The sequence below is a fragment of the Callospermophilus lateralis genome, chromosome 2 (genome assembly GCF_048772815.1).
Source record: "Callospermophilus lateralis isolate mCalLat2 chromosome 2, mCalLat2.hap1, whole genome shotgun sequence".
In the NCBI taxonomy this organism is placed as follows: Eukaryota; Metazoa; Chordata; class Mammalia; order Rodentia; family Sciuridae; genus Callospermophilus; species Callospermophilus lateralis.
Window position 1 is genome coordinate 85,781,941 of NC_135306.1, and position 22,689 is coordinate 85,804,629.

General features: G+C 42.5%; 1 protein-coding gene across 3 annotated transcripts in view; it reads left to right on the forward strand.

The window, feature by feature from the left end:
- Dapk1 (death associated protein kinase 1) overlaps positions 1–21,656 on the forward strand; it is a 180,552-nt gene extending 158,896 nt beyond the window's left edge. For 2 of the 3 annotated variants that reach the window (XM_076843530.2, XM_076843531.2), the window contains exons 20-26: positions 2,520–2,742; positions 9,677–9,865; positions 11,608–11,805; positions 12,849–12,987; positions 14,316–14,436; positions 16,804–16,992; positions 19,323–21,656. In XM_076843530.2, the coding sequence (XP_076699645.1) occupies positions 2,520–2,742; positions 9,677–9,865; positions 11,608–11,805; positions 12,849–12,987; positions 14,316–14,436; positions 16,804–16,992; positions 19,323–20,555 (2,292 nt within the window). In that variant the 3' untranslated portion in view covers positions 20,556–21,656. The remainder of the gene's footprint in view (positions 1–2,519; positions 2,743–9,676; positions 9,866–11,607; positions 11,806–12,848; positions 12,988–14,315; positions 14,437–16,803; positions 16,993–19,322) is intronic. The other variant, XM_076843532.2, reaches the window with a different exon arrangement.
- The last annotated feature ends 1,033 nt before the right edge of the window (positions 21,657–22,689 follow it).

Sequence of the window (22,689 nt, forward strand, 5' to 3'; positions counted from 1 at the left end):
CCCTTTCCTTCCTCTGTGACGCTTTGTTGAGACTTTAGGTTAGAAGAAATAAGAATGTTCTATAATCACTTTCCAGAGCCATGATTTCCAACCCTCGATGTTCCAACATTTCACAGCATATCTTTTGTGATGCATCTTGGACTGTCCTGAAATAAAATCCATGCATAAGAACATATCTACACAGATAATCATCTGTGAGCCCTAGCTAGAAAATAACAAACTTCAAAGGGAAATGCTTGTAGTAAAATATGGTAATGGTATTCATGTCTCCATTTGAAGATGCTGGGACATGGAGCTTGAGACTAGTGAGATAGGCAGATCCTGCTCCAATCCCCAAAGTTATTGAAAGCAGTTCCCACAGGTACTAACTGGATGGCTTGCTGTGGTAGCTCAGATGCCACAACAACATATTAAAAGGGTTTTCAAAAGCAGGGAGTACAAGTAGTCCAAAGAATTAAAAAGTCCAAACATCAATTTATATAATCACAGTCTTGGAATACTTGGGGCATATTAAAACATACCTTTCCAAAGTTCCCTACGCTACATGTAATATGCAGTAATGTCCTAAGCTCAGATGACAATAAACAGGTTTTCCTTCCATATTAATGCTTAACAGATGCTCAAAAGTTATGAGGACACAGGAGTATTCTCTGTATGAGCTATTTTGTGCAATGTTGTGGGGACACTTAACTTCCAGCATCAGTAGCATCTCCCCAACATTTTGAGAACAAAAATACCACTGCAGCTTTCCACAGTGCACACTAGGGGGAAGCGTTACCCAGGCTGAAAACAACTGATCCCAGAATAGAAATTAGAAACTGTTTAGGAAACATGTAACTCTTCTACAGGGTTATATGTATTTGTAAACACACAGTTAAAGAAAAAAATAACAGTGGCTCGACTGGAATAGATTAACAAAAAATGAACATTTCTCAGAACTTAGAACTGAAGAAATGAGTTCAGTTAGTCGTGAGATCTCACTGAGATGCTCTTGATTGGGACCCCTCTGAGTGAAGTCAGTTATGTAACACCTGTTAATGAGTGTACCGCATGTGCCAGGGCTAGGGACACCATCTCTACCTTTGAGTTGGCTCCTGGTCTAGAGCCAGAGCTTCATATAACTCTATAGTTTGATGGGGCCATGCATAGCCTGAGCATACCTGGGGAGGAGGCTTGTAGGAAAAATGACAGGCAAGACTTGTTTTGTGAGATGCATAGGAGCCAAACTAAATCCAGTAAAGAAAGAGACCTGAGGCAGCATGCAACAACTCCAAACAGGTCCTTGCTAGAGAGCAGAGCAGGAGGTGATAGAAATAAGGACGGCATGTGAAGGCAGGATAAAACCCTGGGTGTCATGAGGGATGCCCCACTGTACAGACCTTGAGCTGGGTGGATGCCCTTGAACACACCTTGATAACACCATTACATTAACAGCACTTACAGTATATCTGATTTCAAATTGTTCTCACTTCTGTATCTCCCCAAGGATATAGATCTGGGCTGAGACTAACTCTTCCTTCCAGTTCTTAGCACTGGGCTTAGTACATGAGACCTCATGTTTGTGGGTGAGTGAATGAATGAGTGAGTGAATCCGTGGGGATTCTGTCTTGGGGAGACTTCTGTGTCTTCTTGGAGGAGCAGGAAAGAATGAAGTAAGAGGGATGAAGTGTCCTCCTTGGCTCTTGTGATTCCCCTTTTCTCCATTCCCTTGTGTTATCAAGTAACCAGACCCTCCACACAGATAGGAACAGGGCTCCCTCTTGTGCCACAATTATGCCATCTAACAACAAACTCTCCACAGAGAGTAATGGTCTTATCCCCTGACAGTCCCATTAAGGAATGAGACTCCACACAGGAATAGGCTCCATCCTTTTGTATCACCATCAAGTAAGTAAACCCTCCACAAAAATAGGACATGTTCTTTTCATTTGTGCTGTGACAGTGCCATGAAGGAGCCGGACCCTGCATAGACAGGAAGAGGTCTGCCCTCTTGTTCCTTGATGGTGCAGTTAAGGAAACAGTTCCTCCACACAAGTGAGAAGTGGGCTCCCAGCTGGTCAAAGAGGGCTCATCCTATTTCATGTTAAATTGATGACTTCACAAGTGTTCCACCTATTTGTTATGCATCAAAAATGCCATGGAAATAGGCAAATCCAGAGAGAGAGAAACAGAGCAGTGATTGCCAGAAGCTGAGCAGATGGAGGTGGGGGGCAAAAAATGCTAATAGGTAATTTCCTTTGGGATGAGGAAAGTGCTCTGGTACCAGGGAGCAGTGATGGTTGTAGAGAATTGGAGGTGTACTGAAATCCTGTTGATGGGATACTTTAAATGGTGATTTGCATGGTGTGTGAAATTTGCCTGAATTGTTAAGAAATTTGGTGGATACAGAACAAAATCTGTACTACAAGTGTCAAGTGCAGACTGGTGACTAGGTTTAAATCATCACTTGAAGTATGCTCAGGGCTACTCTCCCCCTACCCCCGCCTCTGACTAACAGGCTCTTTTCCCTCTATATTCAGGATACTCACAGAGGGCTCTTCATCCAGCAGCTCCGACCCACACAGAATCTCCAGCCAAGAATCAAGCTCAAGCTATTTGGCCACTCAGGTTCCGGGAAAACCACCCTGGTGGAATCTCTCAAGTGCGGTCTGCTGAGGAGCTTTTTCAGAAGGCGCCGGCCCAGACTCTCCTCCACCAACTCCACCAGATTCCCACCATCTCCCCTAACTGCTAAGCCGACAGGTAGGAGCTTCGGTGTGGCTGCTGGGTCTCAAGTAGCTGTGGCTCTGCATTCTCTCTGGCTCTCTGGTCAAGGCCTGAGGATGAGAGGTTCCTCTGGTTTGGTCATTTGGCTTGTGGATGACCAGATTCCATTTCCTTGCTCACTTTCACATGTGGTTCTGGCTGGCTGTTGGCTTTGTGTCTACCCTCTCTCGTCCAGTAATGGCATATCATCCAGACTCCTATTGAGCCATGGTAGAGGAGGGCCTCACTGAAATCAATCACAAAGGTCCAGAGTAATAACTGTGCACATTGTAGAACTTGAGTTTGTTCTAGCGTAGTACTCTGCTCTTGAACTAATGCAGGTCCAAGCACAGCCCAGATCCAGTAGCAGCCCCAGGAAGGGACTTGCTTCTCCTTTCTTGCTGGAGCATTGTGGGTACACTCAGTCATGTGAGAGCCCAGAATAACAAAATTGGGTTCCTGAAGAAGCATGTTTCTGCTTAGCTCAAAGTTGGTTAATGGTTTCCAATTCTCTTGAATGGTTTTACAGTTGATCTATCTGGTCACATCAACCCTTCTTGATAAGTAGCCTTCTTGATAAGCTGTCCTCCCTACCTTCTGTGGGTACATCTGTCATTTCATTGAAAGTGGCTGTCAAGAGTCACACCCAGAACTGCAGGAGAAAACACCCCTCCTGAGGGGAAAAATACCCACAGTGAGCAAGAGAAAACTATGCAATCGTGGGTATCGTGTCTCCGGAGCCCCACTGTGGAGGGACAGAATGAATGCTTGTGAGGGTAAGAATAGAGTCCTTCCATGAATTTCTAAACAATGTCAATTTTGAAGTTGTGTACCTCAGATTCACTTTCTGTACATGATATTACAGAGGTGTTATAGCTGTTCTGTAAGTTAAAACAGATACTTTGAAGTTTGTGTTTCTGTTGCATTCCTCTCTCAGTGAGGAAGGATGTCTGAGGAGTGCAGTGGTCAGGGGCAGTCAGCTGGATTCACTTTCCCCTTACAACTTCTTGTTCCTAACTATAGCTATACAGTTGGGAACCTGGGGAAGAAATAACTGAAATGAACTTGTAATTACTATAGTGATAATATTGTTAATACAGACTGCTAATATTTATTGAGCACCAGCTGTGCCAAGAACTAGACAAAATATGATATGTAAGGTGCCTCATGTTTTCCACACAACAGTCTTATGGGATGTTTCTACCGGTATCACAGAAACTTTGATAGGACAGTAGGCTGTGGAGTCCTAGCTGCCAATTCATGGAGCATCTGATGCCTGAATGCTCTGTGCAAGTGCCTTTCTATGTACTCATTTTCCATTTTTCTCTGTCATTTTGGCTTTATTTGAGATTGGTTATATCTTCTTACAATGGATTTATTTCCAAGTTTGATTATTAGGGCCAGCCTTTGTGACTGCTGCTTCTCCAGCAGTTCCTGGTGCTAGAGGGATTTGGCTCTCACTGAGGGTTAATATCACTGGTCTAAACTTCTGTGGGGGAGACAGGCAGTAAATGAGTGCATTAGTGCACAAGCACCAGACAGTGGTCTTGAATTTCTGAGTCCTAATTTGATGTGAAGATTGTATTCCAGGATCCCAGATCTAGTGGCATGAGTTCCCTGGGAGGGAATACATACTTGCTGTTCAACTCCTCTGAAACAGTGTCTCCATTTCTCTTCCCTTTGGTCAGGTTTTCATTTCTAGTTTCTGAAGTGGGCTGTTGGCAAAATACCATTCAGGATGGTTGTAGTCAACAAACCTTGCTGCATGCAACCACATCCAAGTCAGTGCTTGGAGACAGTTGAGTCATGGGTGCTGGGAAAGAAGATCTCTTGGAGGACCATCTGTGGCTGGAGCAGATGAACTGTTCAGTTGCTCTCAGCAGAGCCATGGCAGGTCTAGTGAGGAGGCCGCTTCTCCTGTTATTTTGGCTACCCTGAGCAGAGGTGCCTACTCCAGCTGAATCCTTCCATTTCCCCTACCTCACATCTAATAGGCAGCTCTACTTCTTCAAGAGGACAGTTAGGAGAATAAATGCTGCTCTTAAGTCAATCAATCCCATGTGACTCTCTTATTAGTCTTTCCTGCATCCTGTCATCTCAGAGGGTGCTGAAGGAAGAAAACCTTCCTCATACTTTTGCCCCCTGGGAGTTAACATCATTCACTCAGGAAGCACAACTCTGAGGAAGTCCACCTGGAGATATTCAAGTCTTAATAATGTAATATAAGCCAGAAAGAAATCAGAGAAGCCCAAGAGTCTGTCCAGCTTGTGAGGTGGCTGCTCCTTGGGGACACAAAAATCAAAGGTCATGCTAACCTGGGTTCCAGGTGCTGCATGTGGATCATCTCATTTGATTTCCATGACTCAGAGGTAGATCAAATGCATTTCATAGAGAAGTAACCCAAGGCCTAGAGATATAAGGTGTGGCTGCCTAGTTGTGGTGAACACCAGCTATCAGTAGGCCTGGCCTGATAAGTTGCCATGTTCTCTTTAGAATTAGGCAGGAGAAGAGATAAATTGAATTAAGTTGATAGCGATTAAATCAAGAGATCTCACAAAAACCTGAATATTTGACTTCTTGTGGAAAATTGGAAGAATTGGCCTCTCTAGTTCAACCTTCCTGCCTAGCAGTGATTGTAGGGAGGAGGAGGACAGCTTCCAATTGAGGATATAGGCTCACATGGTCCCCATCTGCCCCCCAACTTCAGGAGTCCAGTAGAACAGGAGAGAAAGAAGGCAAATACAGACATCGGATCCCATGTATGAGATTCTACCCTGCACAATGATATTTCAGATCAGTGGAGAAAGGACAGGAATGCTATGGAATGTGGGATCCCTGAGCTAAGGTCACACCTGGTCAATGTGAGAGCTGAATTGGATCCAGGTAGGTTCTTCCAGGTTAGGTAGCCTCTTGGAGGGAGGGTCAAGACAAGGATAGAAGAAGTATAACATTTATAGCTGCCCATGTTTCTTAAAGCTCAAGTGGCACATCTGCTCCAGAGGGGTTGGCAGAATATTTATGTAAACAGTCCCAGGAGTAATGATATTCCTATACCATAAATCCAGCACCTGCTTGCAGCTGGTAGGGAGATAAGAGTGGTACCCATGGGCCCCACAGTATCTCCTCCTTTTGCCCTGGTGGGGTTAACCTGTCTTTGCAGGCTTGAGTTGAGGGAGATGTCATAGAAAGCACATCTGGAGTTTGGGCTGAACCCAGAAAAGATTTTGCCAGCTCTGGGGTGGATAGGTCATATCACCCCTAGCCCTCACAGCTGTTTATCAGCAGAAAAGAACATTCTCTAAAAAGCTGAGCCTGGCACAAGTATAAGGCCCCAAAGTACAAGTGGTAGGGAGTTGGGCTCTGGCAGTGGACCATGCATACTAGGGAACAGAAGCAGGAGTTGCTTTATAGATACCACAGGAAAGACTACCCCTAAGTATGTGCCTCCAGAGAAGTCACCTGATTCTACAAACATTAGCACTGTCACCTCCCAGTGGCACTGCTGTCCCTCCTCACAACAACTTCTGGAATTGGCAGGTCTTATTTCTTTCTATTGGAGATATGCCCACATGGGAATATGTCCATCACTTGGACATCAAGAAGTTTATTTGCTTTTAAAATTTTAACTCTTTGCTGTTGCCATTCCTACAAAAACACTAGAGGCAAAAGCTGAGCTCCCAGGCAGGAGACAGGACATGGTATGCATTCTCCTGGGTGGAATGTGGCTGGCCCTGTTCACAGCAGCTTACAATATTGCTAGGCCTCCAGTTAAAGCTCTCACACTATCAGAATTGTACTCTTTGATCAGAGCAGTACTAGAGAAGAGGTGGAGGTAGGGAGGCTATGTTATTTCCATTTCACAAATTCTCAGCCCTTGATGAAGGAAGTGGCATTAGAGGATTCTAAGTTCACACACTTGTCTGACACGCAGGGAGGGTGGAGACCCAACCTCCAATAGATCTTACACTTGCTCATCATCTTGCTACTGCATATTTCACTTAGCTTCATGTCACCCTCTGAGGGTTGTGGCTGTTTGGTCGAGGCCCTGAAAAATGGAGGAAAATATCCATTCTCATGGGAGGAACACTTGAGAGGTTGTTTCTGTCCTCACTAGAGAGCAGCTTGCTAAGGAAATCTCTTATGACCCTGGTGCCAAAGTGGGTTGATTCTCCATTGGGGTCTGCCCCTTTTTATCATTGGGGGGGTGAAGCAGTTACAAAAATTTTTAAAAAAATTTTATTCTGTGATTTCAGGGTTCCCCTATAAGCTATTATTTTAATCATATCCACGCCCTGCCCTCACCTTTTATATTCTCCATGTAAACTGTCTTTGAGTTGCAGGAATAATGACCACTTACCAAACATTGCCCGCTTTCAGCAAGCACAAGCCCAGAGGCCACTAAACATCGTCTGGTCCTAACAAATGGTTGTCCTAGGCACAGGTATCAGGGCACAGGAAGAAGGACAAACCCATTCCTGGGAATCACCAAAGTCCATTATTTTGAACTAATGATTTGTGAGGACACACTGTGATGTGGACCATATTAACCTTTGGGGTTAGATCATTTCATTTTTTATCTTACATTTCTTTTTACCAAACATTATACTGTTATAATCAGAATAAAGTATATATTAAACTGCCTCTCCTACTGCCCTTCCTCCTTTTTTCTGTACTTAAGCCTCATCCATCTGTCTGTTTTTCTCCTTCTTGCTCTTTCCTTTAGCTATTCCCATTACCCATCCCCTGAGTCTTAATTCTTGGGTCTCTAAATATGGGATTGCTTTTGTGTTTGGATCACCAATTTTGAAAGTCACACTACTCAGTGAAATGGTCATTTCTTGGGTAACTTTTAGTGTCTTTCATTACCCGTTGTGAACTAAGGGTACAAATACTTATGGAACACCTACCTCGGACCAGGGTCTAAGCTTCAGCCATAAAGCAGATAGCTTCTGGCTTCACCACATGTTGGGGTTGTTATAGGGCTAGGGCCTGCCACATTGAGCTGGGGCAGCCACCACAGTCCTTGACTCCACTGGAAAGAATTCCAGAAAAACACAAAGTAGTAAGCAAAAGTTTAGTAAAGAGAGTGAGAAGCGAGAGTAACGTACAGCATAGGGACTGCATGGACTGCCTCACAGAGGGGATGGCGAGGTGGTCTCTAGGCTGGAGCTTTTCAGGGGACTGAGTCTTTTTTTCTTGCCTCCATTTTCCTGTCCACCCTTGATTGTTTTTGGTATATTACCCCTTGTATGGCACACTTTCTTTGTGAGGGTCTTGATGTTCTAGTTGACAGGATGGTTCTGACATAGTTTTGGTAATAAGGGAAGGCTAGTTGCAAGAGATAATGATGGAAAGTTTTTTTTGGAAACCATAGCTCCTTGAGGGGTTATAATTAGCTGTAGCTGGGGGTGATTCTCCACTTTTCTGATATGTATCTGTTGTAGTTAGGTCCCAGAATTTTAAGTAATAATTCCCTCAAGGAATTACAGTTCTTTACAGCTTGGGGAAGGTTAGGCATTCCAGATCTGTTTGCCTGTTTAGATAAGATTCCCCACTGTCTCAGGTTTATGACTCCTGAATTTTTCTTGGTGCATAAACCTGATGCCTGTCCTTCATTGCCCTTTTCCCTCTTACCTACCTTACAGAATGATGGGTAGACCAGCAAGCAGTGGAGATAGTTAGGAAGCACAGGCTGTAAACCCATACAAAGGGAACACAGATTTTGTTACTATTCCCCCCACCCCCGCCATGCACACCTGCTTGCTACCATTGTTTTTATGTAAATTATTTTAAAACTCATTTTTTACTTACTAAAGTACATTAAAATTTGAAAATGAAACAGTTTAATTTCCTTGCCATAAATGGAAAACAACCACCACTGGTAAGAATAAATGCAGTGAGGTTGAACAGTGTGTTGTTGCCTGCTCCCTTACTTTGAAAGAGAAGATCAGCATTTGCTAAAAAGATGCTAAAAATCTTTTTTTTTTTAAAGATAGAGAGAAGAGAGAGAAAAAATTTTTAATATTAATTTTTCAGTGGACACAACATCTTTATTTTATTTTTATGTGGTGCTGAGGATCGAACCCGGCGCCCCGCGCATGCAAGGCGAACACGTTACTGCTTGAACCACATCCCCAGCCCATGCTAAAATCTTAATGGCATAGATTATGACTTAATGCTAGAGCAACCAAAAGGATCTTAAAACTTGCTGTGTGTTTTGAAAAGGATTTTTCAAAACTTTCTTGCTGTGAGATTAGTGTTATTTAATGCTGTGGCTTACCATTGTCTAAAATCATTTTGTATTCAACCTAAAATAATTTCATGTATAAGAGTGGTGCTCATCTGTATCCACCATGGTCCTGGAGGAGAATACACCTGCAGAAATTTAAGAAGAAGGAGTCATGGTCCAAACCCCAGGAAACATGGAAGACCTGGAGACTGGCACGAAAGGGAGGCTGTTACCACTGTAGGGCTGAACATACAAGAGACAGGAACCTAAGAGGGACTTGGAATGTTGGAGCTCTGCTTAGAGTCATAGAATGAGACACAACTAGTATCAGAGAAGCATCAGGAAGTGAGAGGGGAGGAGATACCCAGGCTTTCCTGCCCTCTCCTGTGCCTCCCATCGGCTATTCCTCTCCAGAAATCAAATGGAAAACAAGCCTGAAAGATGCAGTCTATAAGGTCAACCTCTCAGTTCACAGAACAAGGCAGAAGAGAAGTCTGGGAGGTGGGTAGACAGAGAATGTCTACACAACCTTCTTGGGCAGCATCATCACAGAACACATACCCAGATCAGCCTGAGGCCTAGTGGAAGATGGGGATTGGGAAATGTTTCAGAAAAGGAAAACACACAGCGAAGCTGGGAGGGAGGAGCAAAAATACATGTTGCCTTTTACAAGGTCTTACTTCCTTTCTTTCTGACCTGCAGTCTCTGTGAGCATCAACAACTTGTACCCTGGCTGTGAGAATGTGAGTGTGAGGAGCCGCAGCATGATGTTTGAGCCGGGCCTCACTAAAGGAATGTTGGAGGTGTTCGTGGCCCCATCCCACCACCCGCACTGCTCGACCGATGACCAGTCCACCAAGGCCATCGACATCCAGAATGCCTATTTGAATGGTATACCTCACCTGGCCCCAGAAACGAATGTCTGTTTTCCCCTTGATGGGATTTTAAGTTATTCCTCAAATAGGATTTGTCCGAGACAGTATCTATCATGACTATAATAAAATCCAACAGAAGTTCAGCTGGGAGAGATCCAGACTGAAACACTACTGGCTAACACAGCTCAAGATTAAAACTACACACGAGGGTATCATTAGCACTTAGCGAAGCACCTGCACACAGCAGATGCTTAATAAATGACTAATATGTGAACCTAATACCTTTTTAAAACTAGAACTGAATATCCACTTAGATGGGACATCTCATAAAACACACCCACTAGTAGTCTGTTGATCCAAGTAAGAGAATGATTATTTTTATATTTATCTAAAGCTGAAGCTAATGCTATCTAGAGTTTAGCTAATGCTAAGATTTTCCATCAACAAAATTTAAAATGTGTTCTTTCAAGCTTTTCCAAGGGGAAAAGTCTTTCCTGAAATGATTTCCTTCAACCAGCAAATCACTTGCCAGGCTCCTGGTTGGTCCTAGGTCATTTGGACAGGAGTCCCCTGCTTTGTCAGAGGCAGTTTAAAGCCAAGGATGAGAGCTTGAGGTTTTAGAGTTAAATACCCAGATTCTAACCTGAAACAGCTTCTAACCCATTCTGTGGCCTAGGACAGCCTACTAAATTTTCCCGAGACTATGTGTGCAACTGAAAAATTGGGCTATGTTAGTCCACTTTCTGTGCTATTGAAATACCCTACATTGGGTATTTTATAAAGAAAAATGGTTTTTTAATTCACAGTTCTGGAAGTCCATATTTGGGTGGCCCCATGGGTTTGACCTCTGTCGAAGGCCCCTTCACTGGGTCACTTCATGGCATTGGCTTCATGATGGGAGTTTATGCAAAACGGAGCAATTGCATGGTGAGCCAGACACTAGGGAGAAGCCAGTCTTGACCTTTTATAACAACTCACTTTCATGGAAACTAACATCCCAAGAGATTAAGTATTACTCTCTTCCAAGGATAGCACCCCCATAATATTTTGTATTCTGTCATGTGCCAAATGTAACTTATTTTGGAATCCTAACTTATTTCAGGATACAGAATCTTTTATCACATGTTCTCTCATTGACACAGAACCGTTTTTCATATTGGCTCAATTAATCTTCTGAATTTTAAGACAAAGGAGGGCAGTTTGCTTTCTGGCTCCTTCTTTGTCAGGAGTCAGCTTTCTATATAAAGATGGAATTTGTGTGTGAACATGTATCAAGCTGTGTCATTAGGGATGCATTGTACATGCTTCTGTGTAAGCTGACAGGAGGAACCTTTTGGTGTCTTTCCTATTTTTATACACCAATATTTTAAGAGAAAAAACAAAGTATGTGTGTGTTTGTGCCTATATATGCACACGCACAATGCCATGCATGAATCTAGGTGCACACACACAAACACTCACCCATACCTCTCCAGGGTATCATGAGTAATTATGATGTAGGTATAGCTATAGATGCCATATTGAAGGTATTTAGGAAGAAACAGGACAGCAGATACAGATAGAACTAGGGAAACAGACATGGGTCCACATGAGGTATGTGTATAAGGATTCATGTGTGGATCTGTAACTAGGTGGGTGTGTACGTGTGAATGCCACAGATATCATCAGCCCTCCTGGAATCCCCCGAGTGCTTAGAAATATTATGATTGAAGTTGGTGGTATTTCGGGATAGTATTCCTTATTTTTCTTTTTCTGTAGGAGTCGGGGATTTCAGCGTGTGGGAATTCTCTGGAAATCCCGTATATTTCTGCTGCTATGACTATTTTGCTGCAAATGATCCCACGTCCATCCATGTCATCGTTTTTAGTCTAGAAGAACCCTATGAGATCCAGCTGAACCAAGTGATTTTCTGGCTCAGTTTCCTGAAGTCTCTGGTCCCAGTTGAAGAACCCATAGGTGAGCTGAGCCACCAGGGGGAGCATACTTCCTGCTCTGCTCCTTCCTGTGCTCTGGCCTTGCCCCTAGGGAAGGAACAGGTGCAGGCCCTGCATGTGGCCCACCACTGTGACTCCCTTTCTTCTACCCTTTCATTAGGAGACATCCACACTGGGAAGCCTCCTGGGATCCAGCTGATTGTTGGGTTTTGCAGGGAGTTTTTGTCTCATGATCACAAATTTCTGTTCAAAGGCCCAATTTGAGCCACTCCTTCAGTGCCATTTCTAACTTATTCTACACCTAAGAACCGCAGTCATTTTTACTAAGTGCAAAGTTAAATCCTCCTTCCATGGCTTCTATTCCTTTCCTAAAGGGTCCCTAATTCATCAGCAGAATGAATTGCTTCATCCTGCAGAATTGCTTCATCCTGCAGATCCATTGAACCTTGGAAAAAGAGCACCAGTTGGCCTGACCTTATTCTTAAGAAAAGATAAGATGGGATGAACTTCTTTTCAGACAGTAGGAGAGGCATCTTTTTCTGGGGAAAAGAAGTCAGTGTCTTTTTCCAGAAAAGCATAGAATGATAAAATAAATTGGGCTTAATCCCCCTCAGGGTGCTGCCACTTTGTCTTGTTTGCTTTTTAAACACTCCTGCAAGTGAGAGGCACCTCCTGTATGTCATGTAGTTTCTCCTGGGCCATCTCTGGTGTGGCTGCATTCAGAACTTTTCTTGGTTCTGTGAAGGGCATTCCCCCTTGTTGGAGGTAAAATCTTCTCCCTCACACAGTAAGGGCTATTGAAGGAAGCCCTGAATATGTGGCTTTTGGGTTGAGGTGGGTCCTTGTCTACTGCTGAGAATTCTCTTGGAGGCCTGGTAGTGTGCTTGTCTATTGCTGGCTGGGCCTGGGGCCTTGTAGGGTTTGCATTGCACAGATGGCATGGGGCCCTCAAGTCAGTGGGCAGCTTGCACATCACCTGGAGAGGTAGCTTGACCTGAGGCCAATGTGGCCCCTCACCTGGACAGGAGAGTCAGCTTCCTGACAGGACTCATTGTCTGCCCCCAGCCTTTGGCGGCAAGCTGAAGAACCCACTCCGAGTTGTCCTGGTGGCCACTCATGCTGACATCATGAATGTCCCTCGTCCAGCTGGAGGCGAGTTTGGATATGACAAAGACACTTCCTTGCTGAAAGAGATCAAGAACAGGTGAGGGATGGCACTGGGTCTCCCTCCAGGGAGTTGGAGACCTCCTACCTCAGGAATTGAATCATTGTTGTGGAAGCAAAACAGAAGTCATGGGACCCAAATGGAGGAATCAAAGGCCTTTCCTTCTTGGTTGATCTTTCTGTTGTATTTTAACTTTTAACAAAGTAATGAATACACATATAACAAATCCAATTACCTGATAAAAAGCATGTCACTTCCTTCCATATGTTCCTCCACCACTGCCCAGAGATAACTTTTGTTGGTTCTTGTAGTTTTCAGAGCCCCGCCCCCATGATTATCACTATAGCACTAATCAGTATTTCTGAACATATTACAGATCATTAGAGGATTATGAAATTATGCAGGGGGTCATGACCAACTCTCTCTATAATGAGATAGAATGAGAAGAGTGGAACACAATAGAATAATAGATCAGAATGCTTTTCCAGTGAAGTATTACTTTGTACACCTCTTGTTTTATTTATAATATATGGATATGCACAATCTATATTTGCCTTTTTCCATTATTGTGATGAAGTACATGAGGAAGGTAACTTATAAAGAAAAAAATTTATTTAGCTCATAGTTTGTTAGGTAGCTAGATCTGATAAGCCCTCCTTTGCTGTGTCCCATCATAACAGATGGCAACCTAGAGGGGTCACCTAGGAGAAGGAGTGATCATCTGCTGGAACAAGTAGCTAGAATCAAGCTCCATATTTTATAACAATCCTCTCATGAAAATTAACTGGAATTCTATGAGAACTATGTTAGTCCTTTTGGAGAGTAACACTCCAGTAACCTTAATTATTTCCAATTAAGCCCCAGCTTTTAAAGTTTTCATCACTGCATCAACACACTAGGGACCAAGCCTCAAAAGCATTAACCCTTGAACCACCAAGGGTTACATCAAAGAAAGTTTGAATCTGCAGCTCTATATAAATACTAGTAACTCAAATATTATATTATCAATTTCAGGTAAGAATACAAAATTATAACTTTATTACTAGTCCCTTCGCTTTCAGGAACATCGCTTCTTCTCAATTGAAAAGTGAACACACCGACCATCCCTTTCCTGCCTCAGGCGGAGGTGACATATTTTCACACTGTGTTCCTGCTGATGTGTGGAAACCCCATGCTCCTTTTTGTGTTTCTAGAAGTGCATGTTATTTCCCCCAGACCTCTGCACTTAGTGTGACCAGGCAGGGACACAGAGGCCTTTGCAAGGTTACCAGGACTTTTCTTGCCTCCTATAAGCCACTGAGGCAAGTATGAACCTGTCCACTTCATGAAAAAACCTAGAGAGATTCAGGCACCTATTCTCGCCATAGGTTTGGGAATGATCTTCACATTTCAAATAAGCTGTTTGTGCTGGATGCTGGAGCTTCTGGGTCTAAGGACATAAAAGTTCTTCGGAATCACCTGCAAGAAATTCGGAGTCAGATTGTTTTGGTGAGTATACCCTGGAGAGGTCTGGACCCAACTGTTGCTGTTACCAGCAGGGAGCAGGGTGCTTCTCTCTCTTGCTTTAGTTTTCAGGGGATGGCTTCACTGTCCCAGAACTGGGTGGTGGCGGGGTGGGGAATGCTGTCCAGTTTCTCTGTGGTGAGTCAGGAAGAGAGAGAAACAGGAAATGGTAGGAGATGGAGGGTTGTAATAGGCAAAAGGGAACCATTTGGTGCATGAAATTCTTAAAGTTTTCATGTTTTGCTTAAATATAGAATTTCTTTTTACAAACTATAAAAGCAATTCTGAAGTGCTTTATTTTGGAATGTTTAGGAAAACTCTTGAAAGGTAGAAAAACAGTCACTAGCAAAATTTACTGGAGAACATGTTTAGAAAATTCAGAGAAGTAGAAAAACAGTTACTTACAATTTTATTGAAGGACATGATATTATATGAGAACAAGAAGAATGAGATTGTGTTCTTGCTGTAGGTAAAATATAAGTAAATTTTTCACTTTTTGTGAAGTTGTATAAATTTAATACAATTCCAGTTAGTATCTATGTGGGAGGAAGCGGGTAGAGTTTCTTGAAAGAATAAGTAGAACATAGTATAAAGGCTCTATAATTAATTAAATAGCAACAGCTCAGAGAATGTCTACATGAATCATAATATCTATAGAAACTTAACAGAAGACAAATGCATTATTTTCATTTAGTGGGGAAAACTTTTAGTTAATAAAAATCCTATTTCATTGGTTAGCTGCCCAGAACGTAAAGTTGAACTACCCTACAAGATAGATACCCAAAATTAATGGATTAAAATGTTTAAGTACACAAATACAAAGCAGTAAATATCCCAAATGTAAATTTTGGAGAATGTGGTTTTAAAATAACCTGGGACTGAGTAAGCAAGGTAAAAACAACCCTAGAAATTTTCTAACAATGTATACTTACTTGACAAAATAAAGATTAATATATATATATATAGATGGATCAACAATAAAAATAAAAAAAACAACCAATAATAAAAATTTAAAAAATAAAATATATATAGATGGTAAAAAAAATCATAAAAATTTGAAAAATGAAATGCTGAACTGGGGAAAACAGTCTCAGTGCACTTGACAGATAAAATATTATTTATCTAAAATGTACAAACAGCTCTCCAAAGCTGGTAAGAAATGGAAAAACCTGCTAAATGGAAAACATGCTAAAATGGAAAAGTGATAATCTGTTCTCAGGCATGTCCCTGCTGCCCAAGCTTGAGTCTAGACTCTCCCTCTCCTACCCAGTGGGGCCACCTCATGATTTATCTCCCCTTCCCAAACCCTGAACATCCAGCAACAGGCTCTCATTCCAGACAGGCTTTCAGAATTCTCAGGAAACCCTCTCCTTTCATGAAGATCCTGACCTCACACCTCAGATATCCTCAATTTCCTGTCAAGGTCCCATGGCACAGTTGGCAGATGGCAGGCTTCTGGGAACATGGTACCAGAAGCCAGTGGGCAGTGAACTTGGAACAAACAGTAGCCTGTGAAGAGCCAGGTGCTCCCCCAGGTCAGGATCAGGGCCTCTATTCCCAGGGAGCTTGAAGATTTTGAGCTGAAATGTGGTACATCAGCTGCTGGACAGACTGATACCCCCAAACTTCTAAGGACAGGCAGGTAGAACCCCTCAAATAAACTGCCTTTATCCCTGAGAATTTTTTTTTTAAATTAGGAAATAGAATTAGCTGATACAAAAAAAAAAAAAAAAGAAAAATATGATTTGGAGACAGATGCCCAATTAAGGATGCAGTGTGGTTTGTAGCTTGTGTGGTGTCTAATTAGGATGGTGTGTTTGTTTAACCAACTTCAAAGGTTAAAAACCAATTTCAAGCCAATTACCAATCATGAATCTAATCTGAAATAGCATTTCGACAATAGTCCCCATGAATGTTCTCATGTTGATAATGATACCCATGCTCTTTACTTCTCTGTGCTCACCGTATGACCACTGCTCTACTGAAATAATCACTAACCATTGAATGAGGGAATAAGAAAGTGAGTGAAGAAAAGAAGGAGGGAGGGAAAAAATGAGTAAAACATGAAGAGTTGATGAACTTTAGTTGATGGATTGAGTCCACAATTCCAAAACAAATGTGAAGACTCACCATCTATTTAACATGATTGACAGTGCCTCTACACAACTGTATATTTGATAGATTTTGCTTACATACAGGTGCACTAAAACACTAATTACCCCAGTACTCCACAAGCAAAGTGTTAACTCATCCACCAGGGTTATGCACAGCATGCAGGAATAAATGGTATCCTCTTCACTGGGCTCCACCTCCTAACACCCTCTGCTAACTTGCCTTGCGCTGTCCCTGTAGGGCTGCCCTCCCATGACACACCTCTGTGAGAAAATCATCTCCACGCTGCCTTCTTGGAGGAAGCTCAATGGGCCCAATCAACTGATGTCACTGCAGCAGTTCATGTATGATGTGCAGGACCAGTTAAACCCCTTGGCCAGTGAGGAGGACCTCAGGCGCATCGCACAGCAGCTCCACAGCACAGGCGAGGTAAGAGCTACCCAGAGCCAGGAATGTCCTCATGGGATTCCAGGGACCCACTTCTGTCCCACGATCCAGCTCCTGAAGTATGGATGAGCATGGGGTAACAGAGTGGAAATGGCCCAGTTACCCATAATATCTTTAGTTGTGCTTTTACAGCATCAACTGATTCTTAGAACTGCAGTTCTCTGCATCTGCTTCACCTTAGCTGCTGTTGAGTTTTCTTCGGTTTATTTTATCTTCCAAATCCTGTTAGATCATGGGTACAGGACTTCTGCCCTAGGTGATAAGGTCTACTTTCCCCTCATTGGGCACCTGGTTCTTCCTTAGTCTTCCTGGCAGTCTTCAGGATAGCTGCTCCTGGTGTCGGGAGGTGCCAGCTCCAAACAGACATCCTAGGTTGACAAACAATTGAGAAAAGATAGTGGGGTGTCCTAACTGAGAGGATGACTGGATATGCTAAGACAGATAAGTGGTATCATAATTGGAGTACACAAAAATCCCAGCAACTGATGCCTGCTAGAAATGACAGAAAAGTGGAAATCTTAACTCTTGGTTGTGTGACATTCAGCACTGCGATGCAGTTTGGAAATATTGTTCTAATTGCATTGTATGCCCATTTCCAGGAAAGAAATCCATCCTATGAAATTCAGGAGACAGCATGAGCTATTCTGGGCCAAGAGTAGCCATTCTGAATATTAACAGCTAGAAGCAGTTCTGAGAATATTAAAAACCAGAAGCTTGACTCTCTAATCTTGGGAGCCATGTCAGGATCATGTCATGAATTTTCAGTCTAAGGCTCAGTTTTGAACAGAACCATATAGGGAAGGCATCCAAAGGCCTAAGCCAAAATAGTGAAGAGGAGTCCACCTGTTGCCAACAGGTACAGTCTGAAATCCTTATGAGGAAGAAGCCTGTTCTGATCACTGTTATTCGTCTCACTATCCTAGAATGGAGAAGAAATAGAGGAAAGGTAGCTGTTCTCTAAAACAAAAAGTGACTTCTGGTTTTTGTTATATTTTTTTCTTTTCCAACTTTTGTTTTTTGTTAGTTTGGTATTTGGTACTGGGGATCGAACCCAGAGGTGCTTTATCACTGAGCTACATCCAAGCCCTTTTCGATTATTTTGACACAAGGTCTTACTAAGTTGGTAAGAGTCTTGCAGGCTGACCTCAAACTTGTGATCCTTTTGCCTTAGTCCTTCTAATGCCTGTTATTACAGGCATGTACCACCACACCTAGCCCCACTTGGTTTCTTTCTTTCTTTTTTTTTTTTAAAGAAAGAGTGAGAAAGAGGGAGAGAGAGAGAGAATTTTTTTTATATTTATTTTTTAGTATTTGGCGGACACAAGATCTTTGTCTGTATGTGGTGCTGAGGATCGAACCCGGGCCGCACGCATGCCAGGCGAGCGCGCTTCCGCTTGAGCCACATCTCCAGCCCCCCCACTTGGTTTCTTGAAGAAATAAACATGATCCAAAGAGCTGAAGTCTCCTTTGTTCACTATCTCTGGTCTCATTCCTCTTCTTTCTTGGGGAGAACTGTTATCATGATGGCATATTTTTCCAGACCCTTTTTATGAAGTATGTTTAAAATTTACATAATGGCATATTAATACCACATTCTGCATCCTTTTTTGAAAAAGTTCAAAAAGTTGATAGAAGTTATAAGAACACTGCCATGAATCCTCATATACTCTACATCTAAATTTACCTTTTGCTGTATTTTCTGGGTTTCTCTTCTATTCATTTACATATTTATTTTAAAGTGTCAATACATTGTACTTCTAAATAATTTAATCTATATCTCCAAAGAGATGGATGTTTGCCCACATAATCTGATACAATCGATGATTATATTCTAGAAACATAACATTGATATAGGACTATGGCTATGTCATTTTTCTACAAAGGTTTTTTATTTTTCCCAATAACTTCTCTTATGGATGTTTTTATTTATTTACATATTTATTTTGGGATTCAGAATCAAGTTGAAAATTACCCATTGCAGTATTTGCAGTGTTTGATTACCATGTCTCCTCTTATTCTTCCCCCTTTTCTCATTGTCTTTTTTTTTTCTTTCATTACATATTGGACTTTTTTTTTTCTTTTTTTTTTGAGAGTCATATGTAGTGGCTTCTCAGAATCTCTCTTATGTTCTCAGGTTAATTTGGGTGGAATCATTATTTTAGAGATGAATCCATGGAACTGCCCTGTGTGGTTTCTTAGAAGGTCTGCTCAGGTTCTCTCACTGGGATTAGGCTTCTCTGTGCTCTTAGTGATGGGTGCCTTTGCCTTGGGTTCCATTCGTACTGGTGACTTTGTATCATCCCCTCTGACAGATCAACATAATACAGAGTGAAACTGTGCAGGATGTGCTGCTCCTGGATCCCCGCTGGCTCTGCACCAATGTCCTGGGGAAACTGCTTTCGGTGGAAACTCCCCGGGCCCTGCACCATTACAGGGGCCGCTACACCATGGAAGACATCCAGCGCTTGGTACCCGATAGCGACGTGGAAGAACTGCTGCAGATCCTGGATGCCATGGACATCTGTGCCCGTGACCTGAGCAGCGGGACCATGGTGGATGTCCCTGCATTGATCAAGACAGATAACCTGCAGCGCTCCTGGACAGATGAAGAAGACGAGGTGATGGTGTACGGTGGTGTGCGCATTGTCCCTGTGGAGCATCTTACCCCCTTCCCGTGTGGCATCTTTCATAAAGTTCAGGTGAACTTGTGTCGGTGGATTCACCAGCAGAGCACAGAGGGTGATGCAGACATTCGCCTGTGGGTAAGCGGCTGCAAGATTGCCAACCGTGGGGCAGAGCTACTGGTGCTGCTGGTCAACCATGGCCAGGGCATCGAAGTACAGGTACGTGGGCTAGAGACTGAGAAGATCAAGTGCTGCCTGCTGCTGGACTCGGTGTGCAGTACTATTGAGAATGTCATGGCCACCACATTGCCGGGGCTGTTGACAGTGAAGCACTACCTGAGCCCCCAGCAGCTGCGAGAGCACCATGAGCCTGTTATGATCTACCAGCCACGAGATTTCTTCCGAGCACAGACCCTAAAGGAGAGTTCCCTGACGAATACCATGGGTGGGTACAAGGAGAGCTTCAGCAGCATCACCTGCTTTGGCTGTCATGATGTCTACTCACAAGCTAGTCTTGGCATGGACATCCACGCATCAGATTTGAACCTCCTGACCCGAAGGAAACTGAGTCGCCTACTGGATCCACCTGACCCTATGGGGAAGGACTGGTGCCTTCTGGCCATGAACTTGGGCCTCCCGGACCTCGTGGCTAAGTACAACACCAATGCTGGGGCCCCTAGGGATTTCCTCCCCAGCCCAGTTCATGCCCTGCTACGGGAATGGACCTCCTACCCTGAGAGCACAGTGGGTGTCCTCATGTCCAAACTGAGGGAGCTGGGTCGCAGGGATGCCGCAGACTTTTTACTGAAGGCATCCTCTGTGCTCAAAATTAACCTGGATGGCAATGGCCAGGAAGCCTATGCATCAAGCTGCAATAGTGGCACGTCTTACAATTCCATTAGCTCTGTGGTGTCCCGGTGAAGGTAGCCTGGACTTGGACAGGGTTTCTTCCAACTGCAGAAGCAAAGGATGCAGTTCATCCTTTCTAGTGGAGATCTTGGGACTTTCCTTCCTGCGCCCACATTCTGAAGATGCTAGCTTCCCTCCCTCCTGCTTTGCCTGTTTCCCTGCCCCCACCTCCCTCCCTCACACCTATCCTTTGTCTGAGGATGGTCTTTCTAGTCAAGATGGTCTTTCCTTCATTTTGACCACTTGAAAAACTAATGTCTGTCCTATCAGTGTTTTGGACTCCATCTCTTGTCCTACAGTACCTTGCTTCTTACCAGTAATTTTATTGGAATTCATAACTTTTCAATGAAATTTTTTTAGACTACTTTATTGAGAAAGCGCACATTTATCCACAGTGTATATTTCTTACACTCTTTTCTTTGTTATACCAGCTCCTCAACTTATCTTTTATATTTGTAGGAGAGACTCCCATGCTTGGACCCCCACTGTATGATTTATAAACAGACAATATGTGAGTGCCTTTTGCAGAAGAGGGTGTGTCTGAAATCATCTAAGTCAGCTAGGCGCTGTCACCAAGGAAAGCTACCGCTACCTCTCTGTCCCTTGCTGTATGCTGATCATTGCCAGAGGTGCTTCACCCTGAGTTTTTGTTTTTGTTTTTATTTTCTTGGTGTTTGGGGTGGGGGGGTCTGTTTCATTCAGCAAGGAAAGGGGACAACGAAATCCTCCTCCAGGGTGATTTCATAGCCAGTGTTGTTGTTCTACAAAAACATTTTCCACTTGGCTTTTGTTGCAATGTCCATGTGAATGTGCACATGAAACCTACAAACTGTCATGCTTCATCATCCTCTCTCATCTCAGGTAGAAGGTTGACACAGTTGTAGGGTTGTGAAGACCTGTGTAAGAATTCAGAAGATCCCTGGCTCATGATTTATGGCAGTCTGTTGTGGTTGGTGTATAGAAGATGGTTTCCACATTTAGATCCTGGTTTGATAATTTCTTGTATTTGAAGTCAAAAAGAAAATACAGGAACAGGCTTTCTTGCAGTGATTTGACATTGTGATAGAATTTTAAGTTGATGAGGGAAACATGTCCTAATTCTTCTGTCCTGAGAAGCATGTAGTGTTAATGTTATATCATCTGTGTGTGTGTGTGTGTGTGTGTGTGTATTTTTACACACACACACACACACACACATACACACACACACACACACACTATGTATATACCTATATATTAATACTGGTATTTTTACTTAATCTATAATATGTCATAAAAGAAACGTTTGCTTTTCTTTTTTCTCTTTTTTTTTTTTAATAAATAAACTTGCTTATTGCATTGGATTTGTTGTTCGTTAATTCAGAAACAATTCTCTCTCTTTGTTGGGTTTTCCCTACCAACACCTCACAAACCAATCGTAAACCCAGAAAGCCATTAAACCTAAAGCCCCAGAGGTTGGAAAACAATCAAATTTCCTTAGGTGCTTACTTATTATTGATGCTTACTGTGGCATGGGAAAGTAAAAACAGCCCAGATAATTTTAACATTTTTTTCTCACTTTTTGTGTTCCTATTTATCTTTTTTTAAATTTTTTTATGTTTTAGTTATACATGACAGTAGAATGCATTAATGCACTTTGATATATAATAAATAGATCTGATATAATTTCTTATTTTTCTGAGTTGTACATGTTGTAGAATCACATTGGTCATGCAGTCACATATATACATAAAGTAATAATTTCTGTTTTGTTTTACTATTCTTCCTATCCTCACATCTCTCTCCTCCCTTCCCTTCACTTATCTTTGTCTAATCTAAGTTAATGCTGTTCTTCTCTAGTGCCCCACACATTATTGTGAATTAGCATCTGCATATTAGAGAAAACATTTGGCCTTTGGTTTTTTGGGATTGGCTTATTTACTTAGTATGATATTCTCCAACTCCATACATTTACTGGTGAATGCAATAATTTCATTTTTAAAAACTGAGTAATATTCCATTGAATATCTATACCACATTTTCTTTATCCATTCATCTATTGGAGGACACCAAAAGCGCTATACAGATTTAATGCAATTTCTATTAAAATCCCAATGACATCCTTCATAGAAATAGAAGAAGTAATCATAAAATTTATTTGGAAAAA